The sequence below is a fragment of the Poecilia formosa genome, unplaced genomic scaffold, assembly GCF_000485575.1.
Source record: "Poecilia formosa unplaced genomic scaffold, Poecilia_formosa-5.1.2 Scaffold273, whole genome shotgun sequence".
NCBI classification, from domain to species: Eukaryota; Metazoa; Chordata; class Actinopteri; order Cyprinodontiformes; family Poeciliidae; genus Poecilia; species Poecilia formosa.
In genome coordinates this window covers 783057-801056 of record NW_006800212.1, presented here as the reverse complement: position 1 = coordinate 801056, position 18000 = coordinate 783057, and the positions used below count along the sequence as shown (strand labels likewise).

The following is an 18000-nucleotide window of genomic DNA, read 5'->3' as shown; positions in this document are numbered from 1 at the left end:
ACATTCAGCCTCCTTTTATTTATTTATTTTTTTTGCTTTAAAAAAAAAAACCTATTTGTTTGGTTCTCTTTCTGTAAATTCAGATACCTGTCTGTCTCTCTGAAACCCTCCCACACGCCTCCCGAACGCGGGTCCCTTTCGCATCAGATATGCTCCAGACAATGTAGCGGCGAACAGAGGAGGGAGATGTAAATGACTTCCTTGCTCATTAATTATGCTATAAAAATGTAAATTGCTTTGGTGACAAAAATGCAAATGGAGTAAGATAAAAGTCTCCCCCTGCTGAAGGAAAGTGTATGAAAGATTCATTTTCTAAAAATGTGCCTGTGTGTTCAGGGGAGCAGGATCTGCAGCCGCTCCTCCTTGGCCTTCATCAGCTCCACATTTTGTCAGACGCTGTTGCTCTGACCCACCGGCTCTAACACACAACCGCCTTAATTAGATGTTGAGGACTGGGTTCATGCATTTCGAGAGTAGGAGTGTTAAATCTCCTGTTTTACATCCGAACCCGGTGAATCTGACGTCTACGGAGGTTTCTGTCGCACTGCAAGGCACTGAGAATTTATCACCAAGGCAATAAAGTGGTGCCCTCATCCTTTCATTAAATAATATGGGAGTTTGTTTGAATAATTAATAGTGATGATAACAAAGCAAATAATAACAATCTAATCAGAGATATTCATTTAAGATTAGCAGAAGTTGTCTAGTTTCCGAAAGGTTTAGAGCGGTCTTGTCTTAAAAAGCTAAAGCAGATTGACAGAATAATATTAGGCTGTGTAATTTTAATATGCCACACGTTAGAGCGCTTTCTGCCTAATGTGTGTAGAAGTCTCCATTCTTGATGCATGAGGCCATTCCTTTTATTTTACATGCATAGTCCGGTTCAACCTCAACATCAAGGGTCAAGCAGAGATCCTGACAGAGTACTTTAACTGAGTGGGTTTAAAGATTTCCCCTCTAAACTCAGTGAAGCTAAAATACCCAAGTCCACACTTGCGTTGTGGCAGCTGCAGTAAGCAGCGTCTCATTGAGCGGAGCACGATCAGCCTCTTTAAATGTTTAGAAAGTGTACCACTGACATGTCTCAGCAACTGTGTTTTATCTTTTTAAGGAGGTGAAGTGAATCTGAAACATCCTTCTTTTACCTGTGAGATCCAAACGTGACTCCTGCAGAAAATCCACCTGAAGCTGAAAGATTTCATTCGTTTGAGTCTTTTAGTTGGTTTACTTGCGCTTAATTAGAAAGTAATAACTTTTTACTGACAGTTACTATTCAGTATTTTCTTTATTTTTTTTAAACTTTGTGAGCTTGTTGTGTTACACTCTGAGTTACATAACATCTTTATTAAGGAATAGTCCAATTATTTTAGAGATTTCACTTGGACATATATTATCCGACTCTTTTATGATGCTTCTTACTCGTGACACATTTAGATTTAAATAATTTCCATTTGTATCTGATGACAAATGAGGCAGGTGACTGAAAAGATAATTAAACAATTTCAAATAAATCTAAATGTTACTCCATTAGAGTAAAACATCTCAAGCATTACTCATTTCTCAAAAATCTATGTGAAAATCCTGTTTTCACAGGTATTTACGAGATTTATATTTGGTGATGGCTTCACTGTGAAACATATTTGTGTGACAAAAAGCCTTATATATTCATACATTTTTAAACATGTAATTTAGAGACATTATTGCGGTTTGACAAAGATTTTAGAGATATCTGTAAATGAAAGGGTTAAAACCCATCCTGTGCGATTTCCTCTTCAGAAAGTCGTACTAGGCTGCTGGTTAATCATCACTCTTACATTCACAATAATCACTCTGGGCATAAATATTACACTAATTAGGAGTTCATTTATGCAAGCACAGAAAGGCAGTTCAAAGAAAAGTCAATTTGAAACATAATCATGGCTGAACATTGGAGTCAGTGGTGTGTTAATGGTTTAAGTGTTTGGTTTTAATGAAGTTGCACAAGGAAAAAAAATAAAACAAATCCAATTAAACCCTTAATAACTTGATTTCAAGGTGAATATAAATATTTTAATGCACAAACTACATTCAGAGGATAAAATTAGTATCATTAATGGTTGATCAGACTATTCAGTATTCACATTAGCTTGATAAATTGTGATTTAACATAACATTTTTCAGCACTTCAGAATCTTGTCATCAACTTTCACAATTACGACATAAATAAATAATAAATAACTCAAGTGTGATAGGGTTCCTGGGAGACGCAGCAACATATTCTGCTGCAACGATTCGATTTTTAATCCGAGGTGCAGCTGTGCCAGATGAAACATCAGGATAGATCACGATGCGGCCCCAGAGATCCACCCAGATTGAGATTTTGTTTGCGGCTGCAAAGCTCCTCATCTCCTTTTGTGCAATCATGCTCCTCTCTTTGCCTTCGGTCCCAGTGAGAGCAGATAAGCGAGGGGCGCACAAGCCTGTTGATGTGAAATGGGCCTGGGAAATAAAAATCACACTTATCACTTTCCCTGAAACGCGGTCAACAGCAGGCAGAGACCCGTCAGCCTGCCTGTCCTCCCTCTCTGGGAGCTGAGAGGGTGTGAGATTGCTTCCTGGGCCGGAGCCTCGGTCGGGCAGATACGGATCGAGAATCAGACTCTGGGTCACAAAAGGTCAACCTTGGATAGGTAGCGACAGGCCCGCCCTCATATGCGCTCTACCGAGAACATTGCTGCCACTGTGGCTGTGGGAGGCTGTTTGTCATCTGCCGCTCTGCTGCTGACATGCAATCGGGAAAAGGGGGTGATTACCAGCGGCTGTTTGTCATGTCGGGAATCAGGAGGCGTTCGCTAATGGAACAGAGGGGTAATTGGTTGCTTTCGGCATGATTTATTTGAGAAACACAAGTAGGCCAGCTTGACATATGCATAATGTTGCATTCCAAAAAAACAATGTTACTTTCCAGTGTAATACAGATGAAGAAAAAAAATAAAAGTGTCTGTCATTTTGTTCCATAAAAAGACAATGAAAAAGATTCATAAGGAAGAGGAACCCCGAGACAAACTGATTCCAGGTTTTATGTCAAACTTTATGCTATAAATTGTCTTAATTCATTTAAACAACCTGAGCCTCCATCTGTTTCTGCTACAGAATATAATTTTTTTCTTTACATGTCATCTTGTTGGAGCATCAATTAGAAAAATAGTGACTGACTGACGTTAGGAGAAATCTTCACAGCATGTAGCGAGTGTCAAAAAATGTGTTAAAACAAATGTTTTCAACCTGAAGCTAAAAACAACTTTTTTCTTACTCCCATAATTATGTTACAATATTTTTAGTTGTTTTGAAACCCACAGTAAAAAATAGGGGTGGGACAAGGAAGCCTTGGTGGGAAGATGGATTGAGCAGACAGTCCGGGAAGTGGCTCCAAAAACTGGAATGAGCTCATATGAATGTGACAGAGCGGTCTAATCAAAGTCAAGCTAAATACAATGTGAAAATGTGCAGCAAGACTTGAAAGTTAATGTTCCCAGATGCTCTCCATCCAATCTGGCTAAGATTGAGTTACTTTACAAAGAAGAAGGTGCAACAATTTCAGTCTCTAGACGTTTGCAGTCTTTAATGCAAAGCTGGTGACATCAAAAACCCTGGTACACAATTTACCTCTGCACTTTTTCAACACTTTACATGCAGATCTGTTATATATATAAATTCAGTTTTAAATTCACATTTCCAACTTCAGGTGGTGTCCTATTTGTTTTTTTTTCATTTGGAAATTGGTCATTCAGACTTATTGCAAATACACCAAAGAAAGAGTCAAAGAAAAACTGTGAAAAAGCTTTTAAAAGCCTAAAACGTTACCAGACACCGTGGGTATCAATAATAGCAAGAAAATAAATATGAAATGTTTCTTGCGTCATGTCTGAGATTATTTTCTGAATGAAACAGTGACATGAATGCAATTATTGAAAAAAGATGGTCCCATATGTTTTCCATTGATAGACTAAGTGCAGAAGTGAGTATCAAATGAATGTCTGTATCTGATGATTTGGGGTTATATCTGGTGGGTTAGCATCTCCTCAGTGTCAGAAACCCATTTCCCTCTCATTTCGGCTCTGTATCCATGTCCTGTTGTGCCTCAGGCGAACACATATTTCTGCTCTGATATACGAGGGCAAGTCGGAGCAAAGCCCCAGGTTTAGCTCACTGATGTCAGGCGGAGGAACTTTCCTTCCCATTTGCTCCTCTTCTCTCTTGCAGTGAGGCAGCTTTAACGGTTTCTGTCTGATCAAAGGTAACACAACCACAGGGGGTTGCTTTTAGAAGCAACACGGTGATGAGAAGTTGGCTCCCTATCAAACTTGTGACGAAGACGAGAACAAACGTCCACATTTGCTTTATGCCGGAAATTGCAAAAGAGATTTTCTCTCCTGCTGCAAATGCGAAACATCAAACACACGTTTTATCTTAAGTGCCCCCTTTTCGTCATGTGTTTTAAATGAGTAAACGATGCAACAAATGATGACCGATGAAAATTGATCCAAACCAACTTGGCTCTATGTTAAAAAAAATAATTGCCCCCAAAGCCTAATTGTGCCACCTCAGCAACAACTATCGTTAATATCGTTCATTTGTTCTTGAATCTTTTTTCAGAAGATTATGTTTTTGTTGTTCTCTCTTAGCCTTCTACATGTTGTCAGATTCTAATAAAATGATTTACTGATTACAGGTCACACAGTAATCAGGTGTGAGAGGGACTTTTCCCACAGGGACAGATTAGTTTGGATCACTTTCTTCCCTTAATAAAAGAAGCTGTAGTCTTATTATGGACTCACTCATGTTATCCTTTTTATACTAATTTGTTTGTGATGATTTGTTACTGGAAAATTATCATAAAACATAAGATATTTGTAAGGGGGCAAAAACTTTTCCCACAACACTCTATAGTTACTGCAATTTTTGGAAAGCATGTGCAGATATGATAACACTTTCATAATTACATGTGGATAAAATTATTATTACCAGAATAATGAGAAAAACATATCTGAAACAACTATTGATCTCTGGAGGTTTGAATCATTTTTAATTGATTTCTGTGAGGTTTTGTTGGACTTATAAGAGCTTTGATTCTTGTTCTGTTTCTCTTTGTTTAGTTTCTCTGTTGTCTCCTCTGATGTTGTCTCTGATTGCTTTCTTCAAGCAAAGGAATAAATTCAAAGAGGAACAAGAGAAGAATGTTAGGATATTTAACCATTAGAAGTGGAAGTCCCAGCCCCAACCAGTCACTGTATGTGATCTAGTTAAAAAAAAAGATTATCAGGTTTGGAGCTTTCTGAAGTAATTAAGTAAACAGAAGATCCAAAACATTGTGTACAAATTTCTAAATAGAATATTTTTGCAGGGTTTATTCTGTTTGAGATAAAACTCTAATCTCATTCAACATTAACATGCGTAAAACAAACCAAAAATACAAAAGTTTCAAAGGAAAAAGATGTATTACTTCAGGCTTCTTCAATGGAACTTTTCAGAATATTGAGGTTGAAATTAGGTAAAAATTAGAATAAAAAAAATCATAAAACACCTGCAGAAATCTGAAAAAAATAAAAACAATACAAGGCCAAAAACGTCTAATTGGTTACAAAGACTTTTCAGACATTTGAGGTGAGAGGTCTTTGGTGCTTCATTGTAACTCGCTTAGCTACACAGCTGACTGCACAGTTGAACAGCTGAAGAGGAAACACAGTTTTAATGAGCCTACAAACCCACAAAAATGACATGCACAAGCCAAGGAAGTTAAATTAGCAGACAGTGAGGAATAAAAAAGAATAAGACAGCAAAAGCATCAAATTAAATTGCCATGTGATGTTTCAGTCTGGACAAAAACTATTTTACTTTTCTTTTTATATTTGTAGTTTGCCAAAATCAAACAAACAATAACTTAAACCTTTTTCTGTTTCACTGAAGACTATAAATTCTTCAATGATTTTGCAGCAACCAACAAAATTTCTGGTTGCTGCAAGGCAACAAATTTGCATTGACTCACTGGAATGAACAAAAACAATGTTACTCATACACGTTGATATAAGACGTGCATGAGCACTAAAAGTTCACTAAGTTGAGCTCTGGAGAAGAAAATAAACAAAATTATTAAAGAATACTGAAACTATATTATATGTATTATATGTCTATGTGAAGTAATTGGGGCAAAAAAAGAAGAAGAAAAGGAAGAAAAAGAAACCGTTGTACACTCGTGCTGTGTCAATAAAGATTATTGAATCCAAGATGGCGGCGCCCTTGGAGCAGTCGTGATGCAGAAAAACAGATCATTTATGTAGGTTTTAAATGAGAAATGTAACGTTTTGGACAAGAATAGTAGATTATATATTCCTATGACTAGAACGCGGAAACAAAGGAATCTGAGATAAAGTGGTAAGTTGTCTAAATCGTATATTTTATAAATATTTCACACCGTCTCGATTTTCTTTCCTTTCACATTGAAACCCGATTATAAACATAATGAAACAACAAAACGTCATTTCAGTTAAGTGACAAAAATATGGAAACTGGTCGAGTTAGCCCTGTCTAAGTGATAGAAGATGAATTGGAGTTTGGCTTTGTGCAGAAAGAACATGTTTGATAATGGTAAATGTGATGACCCTGGAACAGAAAAGCGTTCAAAATAAACAATATTTCAGACTGAAAGTAGTGGCGAAGCCAGCAAAAATGTTATTTTATGTAAAAAAAATAAAAACTCAAAAAACGTTTTTATGATTGACAATCACCTGCGGTACAGAACATAATTAATCCAGGGTAGTTGTTGTGAGATTTATATGGTCTTGTGCCTTAGCACTGAGAGTTCGAGGGTAATGAAAGCTTATGTTGCAGCATTGTACATTTTTGTGATTTGCAGTGTTTTGATTCGTCTGTGAATAAATGAGTCCCATGATAGAGAATGATGATTTTCTATTAGCTCTAGTTTTTCGATCATGGCATCACGCAGACAAACATCATCTGACTGATATTCCTATTGGCATCAAAAGTCGAGTTTCCATTTCCTGGATTTAGTTTTAAACCCTAAACTTCAGACATAAGAATGCTGTTATTAAGCCAGCATAGGTGGCACAGAAAGAACATAAAAAAGCATGAGAATACACAACAGAGACAAGAGGAAAAACTGCAAAAATTTAAATAAATTGAACATTTCAGTATGAATCAAAAGTTAAACAAAAAGTGTGTTGAAAGGGCAGGCGAGAGAAAAAATCAGTGAAAAGATCAGGCTATTGTTAACAAGCAACTGATTTGAAAGATTAGGTATGAAACTGCCTTGGTCAGGTCAGATTTGCTGTTGTTTACTTTGAATTTCTCTCTTTGAAGAGTTCATGTTAGGAGAGATTGTTTTTATGGTATAATCTCATACAAAAAAGATGAAATGTGTTTCTTGGGAAATATTAAAATACCTATTTAACTGACATTGTGATTGATTGTGTATTTGATTAATTAACCAGAAGAGCAGATTCTCTCCAGTTTGTTTTGTGTTTGTGTTTGTTACACTGTGATGTTTTGGTAAATGCTTCTGATGTTTTGAGAAAAGCAAATAATGATTTATTCTAAAAATAATAAAAGTATTATGGCATTGGTTTTTCAGGATGTTTAGTAGAGTCCAAAACTCATTGTGAATTGTCATACACATGGCAGTCTTTAACATGATAAGTCATTTTCTTTTGATAATGAAAAAACAAGGGAAATATAGCAACAACAACAACAAAAGACCCAACTGAATATAGTCCAGTGTTTCCATTAATTTTATAGATATAAAAATACTTTTTACCTCATATAAATTATGACTTTGGACACAAATCGGTGCTTTTTAAGGGAATGAAACGTGCTATTAAGGAACAGATGACTGCAGAAAGATGTTAGCAGCTGTAAGGAAGCCATTATGATGATCTGACCCCAACATGTACTGACGATCTGAGTGTTTGCAGAAGTTTTCAGTCCCTCTTCTCTGGAGACTCCCGAATGGATGTGCCCAGTCACCATAGAAACATCATCTCCATCTCTCGCTCCAGCCCACTCACTCAGAGATGTGCCCAGACTCGAGTGCTCAGCTCTCCCAGCTGCAGTTTGATGCTGCAGCGCTGTTTGCTGTGATGTTGAGCTAATACTCCAGGGAGTTTTAGTGGGAGGAGAAAAAAACCCAAAAAACATTCCCACCAGCAGGTGTTTGGAGAGTGATTTTTAATGCTCATCTGGTTGAAAAAAACTGAGTTTTAACCTCAGGAGAGTTGTCCTCCCTTCAGGCTGGTCAGATTCCATTTATATAAGATCTGAGTGAAAGCAACATCTGGCCTGTTAAAAGTCTAAAAAATAATGTTACTGAAAAGAGGTTTAACTCTGTTTTTGAATGAAAGAAGGGAATTTATTGACTCATAGCTCTCTTTTTTTATAGTCATATATTCCCATAACAGTAGAATCACCTTCTCCTCCCCAGCTTCAGATAATCAGTTGTAATTCTTGTATATGTATCTCATTTACATCTTTATCTCAGCTTGTTGTCAGGGAGGACTGATTGTCCGCAGCTCTAAAGGTCTTGTCGTCTGAGATCCAGGCGTCTCTGCTATGAGATTATTCCCTCCACAGGTCAGGTTAGCAGCACTTCTGAAGTTCAGTGGAGGAGGAGGAGGAAGAGGGTACGGATATTGTTGTGGGTTGCCTTAGAAACCATGTTTTTGTTCACATCTGACCGATATGGTTGTGGAAGAAATCAAGTTCATATCAAACAGATTTTTGAACTTGTAGATGGAATTGTGACCTACATGGTATCATTTAAAATTATAGTTCAGGTTAAAATCTAAAAATCTAGGTTTTAGCCAGGCCCAGCTAATTTCTTTGGAAAAAATTTATTTCTTTTTTTAGACAAAATGTCAACCAAAGTGCTGTACGGTACACCGACAGCGATAACATGAAAAACCTACTAAATTCACTGAAAGTTACACAACACTGGGAGAATTATGCATGCATTTAGTGTTAAAAAAAGACATGCAAAAGGCCAAAATTAATTTAAAACCTTAAAAGACATAAAATCATTGTCTCAAGAAGTAGAAAATAAACAATCTGTTAGTTTCAGTGAGAGAAAAGGCTTCTGGCTTGTGACCTTGCTTTTTGACCTGTATTCTCTAAAGAGAAAACTGAAGGTCGTTGTTGCTTGTAGAACACGTCCATCCACAAAGCTGTGGACAAAAAACATTTTCAGACTGATGTTAAAAAGGTGCAGTGTGAGTTTTAGGTGATCCTTTGTAACCTTTTTCCAAACTATGGCTTTAGCAGAAGGATGTCAGGAGTCCAATCAAAGGATGTCTGAATTTCATTTTAGATTAGACAGCAAGAAAACCGAAAGGTGGTATCAAAACAATAGCTGCCTCGACAAAATATTAGTTCAAAGGTGTAACTATAATTGCAACACTTAATAAAAATAATAATAATAATACATTTTCTTCCAATTTTATTTTTTTGGTTTTAATTAAGTTTTATAAACGTGACATTTTAAACTAATTTGTCATTGATTCCCATTTTGTTTTTTTTTGTTTTTTTTCCCCACATCATAAAGCTCTTTATTTGAACTGGATTGTGTATGATATGCTGAATTTCAGGCAAGGGCTGCTTTCATTTGACTTAAATGGAAAACTGTCATTCAGTTCTCTGATCGGTCTGTCCAGGGCGCCGCAGTGACGCAGAGCCATAATCACATCACAGCAAATAAACCTCTCATTTCAGAAAAAAAAAAAGAAATCCCACGCTGTTGTGTGACTGACATGGTGTGAAAACCGCCAACTGTTACACAACAACAGCAGCGGTGGAAAAAAACAATCCTGTGGAGAAATGAGGAGGAGAGCTGTCAGTCTTCTCAAAGCAAGAGCAAACCCATCATCTGCTCCTCAAGCCTGTAGATTTAAATAATATGAAAGTAAATCTGATTTGAGATGAAGGGATTTTTGACTTCTATGCCATGCCGCTCTGTTTATGTTTTTTTCTTTTGGCATTTTTTTGCCATCTTTACTGCTGAAATTCAGCTTTTTCCTCCTAAATATAAATGACTACAGAAGCAAAGATCAGGCTTCTACTTTTCTTTCCAGTAGCTATAACACATAAAGAGCTATTTGTGCAAACCCTGCTTTAGTCTAAACATTAAATGCACAAGAATTTGCCAGTAAAAGAGAGAAAAGGGCTCCGGGTGTTTTCATAGAGCTAGTATTTGTGAATTTCACAGAACAAGATTGGCTTACAAGGTTAGTCCTGTTTACGCATCAAAGTAAAAGTCCCTGGGCTTTATCTGATAAACTCAAAACAAAGAGCATCAAAGAACATGCTCGCTAAGTCATTTACATAATGTAAAAATGTTTTTATTTTTCATGTATTTAATAAACAGGAAAAAAAAGAAGCAGTTTTTTCATATTTTTTTCTTTCTTTTTTTTTGGCCCACCGACTACCAGTCAGAGCCAATCAGGAGAAAAGTGTGAGAGTGAAGAGTGCTTCATTATGACTGACAACTGACATTGAAACTGCAAGCTAATATGAAATATTTCCAACTTAACGCCTACAGACATGAGCAGGAGTGGAAAAACCTTTGTTTATTTTGCTTTCAATAAATAAAGAGACATGGTTCGTCCACTTCCTTCTTCCCTTCCTTTCTTCCTTTCCTTTCTTCCTTATATAACAACGGGCGGTGTGAAAAAGGACAGGGACTTAATCAATGCAAGCTTATGACCTGGGTTTACTGGGAATGCCTGACTTCTTCCTTAATTGTGTCATACCGACACATGACCGATTGTTATCAATCGATCATGTAAACCTGCAAACCAGAACTATACTGTCGTCTTGTTTTTTCTAACAAACTGCAAATTCTATTTATCCATTAGTTTCTATTAGGTTGTTTCTATTACTAGGATCTATTAGTTTTGTACCTGTTCTGAGTATCACACCTGCACATAAGTATTTGACTCAACACTCTCCAGAAGTATCAGGTTTTTTTACAGGCAACACTCTCAACATGTCTGCCAGCTGACCTCTTGTTTTCTCTGTCCTTTCTTTCCTCACTTTTCTGAAGGCAGCATCATGCAGGCGTCCTTGAGGAGGCTGACTCCCGTCCCTCTGTGTGCAGTCCAGCCTTGTCGAAGCAGAGCTGCTCTGTGGAGCTCAGCGCTCCGCTTCCTGTCCCCCAGCATCCGCACCCTGTTCAGTGAGACGGGCGTTTGGGAAAACGACTATCGACCCGAGACCAGGCGCAAAGTAGAAGAATGGTGGCAGTCGCGGATCATGGAGCAGTGGCGAAAGGATGCGCTGAACGCAGTAAGTGTGTAAATATGTTTTATTTATCCTGATGAAAACCTGACACAGTTTCACAATTTGTCTCGTTGTAACCACAAACTTTGTTGTTTTATTTGATTGAAGTAAAAGGAAAATTGTCCATTTCACAGTTTTAAAAGTAAAAATGTAAAATTAACGGTGTGTTTTTGCATTTTGCCCAGTTTACTAATTTTTTTTAAAAGTGCTAATACAATTGCCTAAGGAATTTGGTCATCTTAGCATAAATCCAACTGTTCTGTGAAGGCCTCAAAGCATTAATCAGAGTTGTAGGGAAGATGTTTATGGTGACTGTGGAGGAGCTGCAGAGATTCACAGCTCTACTGACAGCTGTTAGTCGCACACTTCACAGTTTGCAGAAAAAGGTAGTTTTGCAAGGTCTTGTTTTTCTAAACCTCATGAACAATGAACACATTTCCAAAACTTAAAATTAGGTCTTTAGAACATATTTTTGTCATCAACTAAGAAAAAGTCCGAAACAAAATACGTTTAATTTCCACTGTGAAACGGGCATCTATCTCCCGTTGTGAGACTAAGCATCAGCTGTTTGGGGGAAAGTGACAAGAACAAGAAATTTCTTTCACTTCATGATTCTGGCAGAAGAATGAAATGTTGGGTACATCCTGGCTGGGAGGCTTGTGTGTGAGCAGGTTTTTGTCATCTTGTTGCCAAATTAGAACAAAATAACATTTGCTTTCCTGAACAAATTGTACAGAGAAACTATCATGTCTGTTCATGTAAACCTTCTTTTTTAGTCATCATTTTAACAAGAATATCAGTGGAATAATTCCATCTGAGTCAAGTGACTAGCAGCCCTGACCCTATTGTTTAGTACTAATCAGAAATAATTATCATTGTCAATTTGGTAAGCTTTAGTTCGCATTGAAACAACACATTTTTAAAAATAATTTATAGTTAAATCAGTTTGAGGTTTTATTTATCTCAAAGTTGTTGGGAAAAAAAGTCTCCTTTTGGGCTGTGGACAGAAGTATTTCTTGTAAAATGGCACTGTTTTTATTTTTGCAATCCTTTTCTGTTACACTTGTGCTCTGCGCCTATTTCTGCTAAAGTACCCACAGATCCTGTGAGCTGTGTTTTGACAGTCTGCTCTAGAGCTAATTTTGCAAGAGAGCAAATGCAGAATAAATTGAAAGTACTCATTTTTATTTGCCACAGAAAAAGTTGATTTGATTTTTAAAAAATCCTTTAAAGTACTTCTTTAATATTGTTTTCACCTTTTTCTGAATACTGTTCAATATATTTCAGTTCTATGTTAAATTGAATTTTGATGCAGTGGCTTTCAAGTGAATACAAATAAACCTGTTTAACCACATTATGTTTGCTTGTTTAATGGCATCACATTTCAAAAATAGACATTCATAGGATGTGTTTGTCATTTTCTTTTTCTTGAGCCTCCCTGCTTTCACCCCTGTTTGTACAGTGGACACAACCCTGTTAAATGTCAGACTTTTATCTGAAATTTAAACCACAATAAATCAATTTTACATCCCCAGTGATATGGATATCATGCTCAGTTCAGCTGAGAAACAGACAAAGTGTAGAGAGGGAAATATTAAAAAATGTTGCATTAACCTGGTGACATACATCTGCACACCGCTGACCTACTAATTTCTTTAAGTACCTTTTGGTCTCAATTCATAATTCAGCCTCTTTCAGCCTAAACTGTCTTTGATTATAGTGCTTCTGATCCACCTGATGTGTGTGATACTGCAGGAATTTCTGGTTATTACTCCTTCATGTATATTTTCAGTAGATAAAATAACATCAGGCTTATATAGTTCTTTTCAGGACCTTTTCAGGAAATGTTTTACATGAAATCAGTCATTCCCATTCACGCACACAGTCACACAGTATTCTTCAAAGTAGATGATATAATAAGCAATACAAAATGGCATTACTCATCAAAAACTTCACTTGTCTGTTAGTAATTGTGCTTTTCAGCTTCACAATGAGCTCTAGCTTACAACTAAATTAATAAAAGCGACTTCAGATGAAGAAGAACATGAAAGTTTTGGAACTGAATCTGAGATAAAGTCCTAATTTAAAGCTCTTTTCTAAGGAATAAAGGGGACATATAAGATCTGATACGCCAACACATTCCCACTAAAATAGTATAAATTTTCAAACTGAATCAAATGATGCTTGAACAAAGTGTTAGCTAAAAAATATACACAACTGTATTTATCTTCTTTATTTTCTATATTTTTCCTGGAACATATTTGGAGTTTTTTTTTTTTTTTATATGAATGTCATGTTAAAAGCGAAAATAGTTTTTAAATTGGAAAAACTTTTAGCAGGTGTGTGTTCACTTTTTAAAACCACTGTAAAAACACAGATGGTGCCTCTAAAATGACCTACTTCTTACCGACTGTAAAAAAAAAAAAAAAAAGACTGTCACAAACCAAGCTTGTAGCGATCGATAGGGTTTTTCTTTTTTTTAATGCTGCTGACATTTTGGTCTGCAGTTGAGAAGAAAAGCACAGACACACTTGACGGTATTAAACATGACATGTGGCTTGTGCATGCTGCCTCACTGGCTTTCTGGGCCAGTCAATAGAATCGCTCCACAGTTAATGGAAATTGTTTCACCTCGGTTTTTTTTTTTTTTTTTCTGGTAAATGAAACATCTGATGTGAAAAGGATGCATTTTTGTTTTACCAGACGTAACTATGGCGAGATCTTCCACCTGTTTCCACATTTATGTATTTTATTTAGTTAATTTTTCCCTAATCTCTCACAGGCGTTTGGGTCCCGGTAGCTCGTCACAGGCTGATTATATGTCCTAATGCTCCGAGCGTGTGGCTGTCTAGGCAAAGCTGACAGTGATTAAGTGCATTTATGACAGGGCGCTGGCTCTAATTAATTTATTGAAAAATTCATGAGTCAGGTTTCCTGTAATCACGTATAGCTGGGTGGAAGTGGTCCTCGCTGTGCTGCCATAGAAACCGTGTTGTGATTGTAAACCATCCATTATCTGCCACCGTTTAGACACTATAATCAGCCGCTGTGCGAGCCTCATACGGTAATACAGTCAGCGGCCCTCGCTCTGAATATGATGAGTTATTACTGGCATCCTCACCTCAGCCACTTAATGCAGTCTCATCCACATACAGATCCTTCAAAGTCAGGCCAGCTTTAAGCTGCTCTTGTCTCTGTATCTTTTTTTTTTTTTTTTTCTCCACAGTATTCCGTCAAGAAGAAGTTTTATGTCCTCTCTATGTTTCCATACCCATCGGGGCGCCTTCACATGGGGCATGTGCGAGTGTACACCATCAGCGACACCATTGCTCACTTCCAGAGAATGAGAGGGCATCAGGTATGTCTGCTTTTGTCCACATGTGTTCACTATTATTACCCCAGTCATCCCTGAAACACGCCAGGCACTCCGAGCAGCCGCAGCTCAATGCCAGCCAGAGATATCTCATGTTGTCAGGGCACAAATATTCTGCCTGTGTGACACACAAGGAGCGGAGAGCCAATGTCGATGTGTCTTCCTGGTAAAGCTCAGATCTAAGCAACTGGAAATGAAAAAAAATAAAAATAAAAAAATTATTGAGTCACTGATTAAACTCTTTCATGAGAAAACAGGTTAATTGCAGATTCGGGAGGTTTTTTTTCATCATTGATCTCACAAGGTTTATGGTTATTTTCAGATTCAAATTATTCTCGAAAAGATCTTAGATGAGGTATTTGCAGTTGAAACCAGATATTTAAATACACTTTGTTTAAAGACACGTAGCCTGTTTTTTTTCATTGTCTGACATTCAGTGGGACTAAATGTTTGCTGTTTCAGGTTAGTTAGAATAATAGAAAAATCATTTAAGATTTTTTTGTTTTTGCAATTTTTTTCAGTTTTTTAGAGCTACACAGCAGGAGAGCAAACTTTGATGCAGTGTGTGTGTGCGTGTGTGCGTGTGTGCGTGCGTGCGTGTGTTGTATTGACTTCTCTTTACAAATGGCAGATATAAGCTTTTGGGCTGATTCCTGTGTTGTTGTGATTCTACTAAATTTCTGTGAAAGGAACTCTTCATTCAGGCAAAATAAAAATACAAATTTAAGAATGAAAAGCAGCCTCTTCAAATTAATGTTTGAGTCTTGAGTTTGACTCATTAGCAATGGAGAGAAATTCATCTGCCACTCTTTGGCCGGTAGGTGAAGCCAGGGCAGCACTGAAAAAAACAATGAGAGCAATTTAATGATTAAGTGAGAAACATTTAACAGCTCCAATATTTTCTGCAATTTGCTGCTTTAATTTGTTCTTATAATTTAAAAGGTGCAGTTAGTTTTGCACAGTCATGACATAAACTGCAGAGTTGAAAGTACGCATATTCCCATATCCTGAATGTAAATGTTTATTATTTAAGCCTTCAATTGCTGTATTTTTATTTCAGTTTTAATTTTATATTTGAAGCTATCATATTGTGTCTTCATGCCTGAAAGTATTTATTCACAGAACATAGTCAATTTGACTATTTTTTTTTAGTTTAGCTAAAAAAATATATTGAATATCTATGTAATACAGTTTTACCATTTGAAGCTGCTATTGTCAGATCCATAAAGAGGAAAACTGAGCTGTTTTCCTCTTTGTCTACAGCTGCAGGGTGTTGAAACTGAAAGATCTCAGAACTTCTGTGGCAATTTTACTTTTACTCTTGTGTATTCGTTTCCTTTTGGTTTTCAGTAGGTGTGTAAATTAAGGCAGATCCATACTCTTGAGCTAAAGCCCTCTGGTGTCTTAATGACCAGACTAGTTAAGATCAAAGTGCTTCAGTCCACAGCTCTTTTTGCTCTCTGTTTAATTCCACTTACCGGCTGCTGTCGATGGCGCTGAGGCCAGCCACTGCAAGGTCAGGTTGGTGGCTGTTTTGCAGGAACACACTTCTGCTTCGATCATTGCTCATCTAAACAACCACTGGTCCTTTCTTTTAGCCAGACAACAAACTCATATGTGAAAAAACTCCTCCGAAAAGCTTTGCTCCTTTGAGATTTTACATCAAATGTGCGTTTATCCGTCACCTGCTGAGAGAATTCCCTTTTTCTCTGTGGGATTTCCCTGAAGGAAACTTGGTTTCACTTGATTGCTGGCTGCTCATTGCACAGCACTGCTCTTTCCCTGAGCATCTGTCTAAAAGGAAACACCGTTATGGTTTATGCTCAAAACTCCCCAATGTGTTAATTGAGAAATCTGCACTCACCTGTTGATATTCTGCTGGGTTTTTGAGGTGATGTCTACCAGTTTGTGATGTTTTGAATATGGTTTGAAGTCCTATTATAATGTGATGATAACTGATGATCAAATTTACAATGTCTTTTATTTAGCCACTGTTTGTACGGATAAATATAGTGTAATAATATGTTATCTGGAGATACACAGATCAGAATTTTCTGGCCAGTTTCGGTTCCATGGATTTTGAAATGATTTAACTTGCTGACACCACAGACATCAATGCATTTTGGCGTGCTGTGTAATTGCTGCGATACAATAAAACAGATACATCTCTTGATGTAAAATTACTTTTGTCCACTGGAACAAGTGGACACAGTAAGAATTTGCGTAGAAATGTTGGCATCTGGAAACAAGAGTGTGAAGTTGCATTTCAAAGCTAACACAGATGGAATTGAGCTGCGTGGGTGAGCGCTTTTATTTAGTACTGTCGCTCTGCAGTCACAAAACGAGTCTGCCAGCTCTCCTGGAACCCTTGTGGTCCAGAAGGCTGTGAGTTTACAGTATGTTTCCTGTCCTGGTTGGATCTGTGTCATCCGATACTACAGTAGAGCTAATTGTGGTCAACGTTAAGGTCGGGATAGGCTTTACTCTTTAAGTGTAATATGATTCATAAAGGAAAAAAACAAAACAAAATTGGCAACCTTTTCATAATAGACCTTCATAAATAGAGCCTCACTCCACTTCAGCTATTTATGCTAAATATGTAGACCTGCATTGTATCACCATAATGATGCTCTCATCGTTTTAGTATGTGTTTTTTTTTTAAATTATCATAGACTATCCTTGGCATGTGCTCTGCTCGTATTTCCCCGGAGCTTAGTGAGCCGACAGCCTCTCAGCCTTATACCATCCACCACTCGGCTTTACAAATGAGGGCCCAGCAGTTACCAAGGATACCAATTCATCTGAAACATCAGACCCGTTAGAGTCCCCGCAATGATCCTCTCCAGCCTTCGACTCATTGTCACTCTCCTTCTCCTCCACTTTACTCGCTCCTTCCAGTCCTGCGCTTTCATCTCGTTTTTCTCTCAGTGAGCAGAAAATACAGCCGAAGGGCTTGAGAAATGAGTGAAAGAGACTTCCTAAGTGTGTGTGTCAAAGAGCGAGACAAAAGCACGGACGTGTAGACGGAGCACTTCTGGACAGGGAAAACATTAATACGGAGGGCAGTGGGGCTTTGGGTGAGCAAAAGACAACATTTTTGCAAGTGATGTCTTCAGTCGAAGTGGAATAACATGAAGAAACCACAGATAAAAGATACATTACTATGGAAGGACAGGAATATAAAATAAGGTTGTAAAATGCGACCAAAAACCTGCTTTAAAAAATGTATGTAATATCCATCAATCTGTTATTCCACACAGCTGGGTCTTCTACTATTTTGGCTTGGTGTGTCTTGCTGAGACTCC

At 37.3% G+C, this 18000-nt stretch overlaps 1 protein-coding gene across 2 annotated transcripts in view; it reads left to right on the top strand.

Moving 5' to 3' along the window:
* Positions 1-6243: 6243 nt before the first annotated feature.
* Positions 6244-18000, top strand: part of LOC103151195 (probable leucine--tRNA ligase, mitochondrial) — a 36761-nt gene continuing 25004 nt past the window's right edge. The window contains exons 1-3 of one of the 2 annotated variants that reach the window (XM_007571114.1): positions 6244-6411; positions 11091-11328; positions 14549-14680. In XM_007571114.1, the coding sequence (XP_007571176.1) occupies positions 11095-11328; positions 14549-14680 (366 nt within the window). In that variant the 5' untranslated portion in view covers positions 6244-6411; positions 11091-11094. Of the gene's footprint in view, positions 6412-11086; positions 11329-14548; positions 14681-18000 lie in introns of both variants that reach the window. The other variant, XM_007571113.1, reaches the window with a different exon arrangement.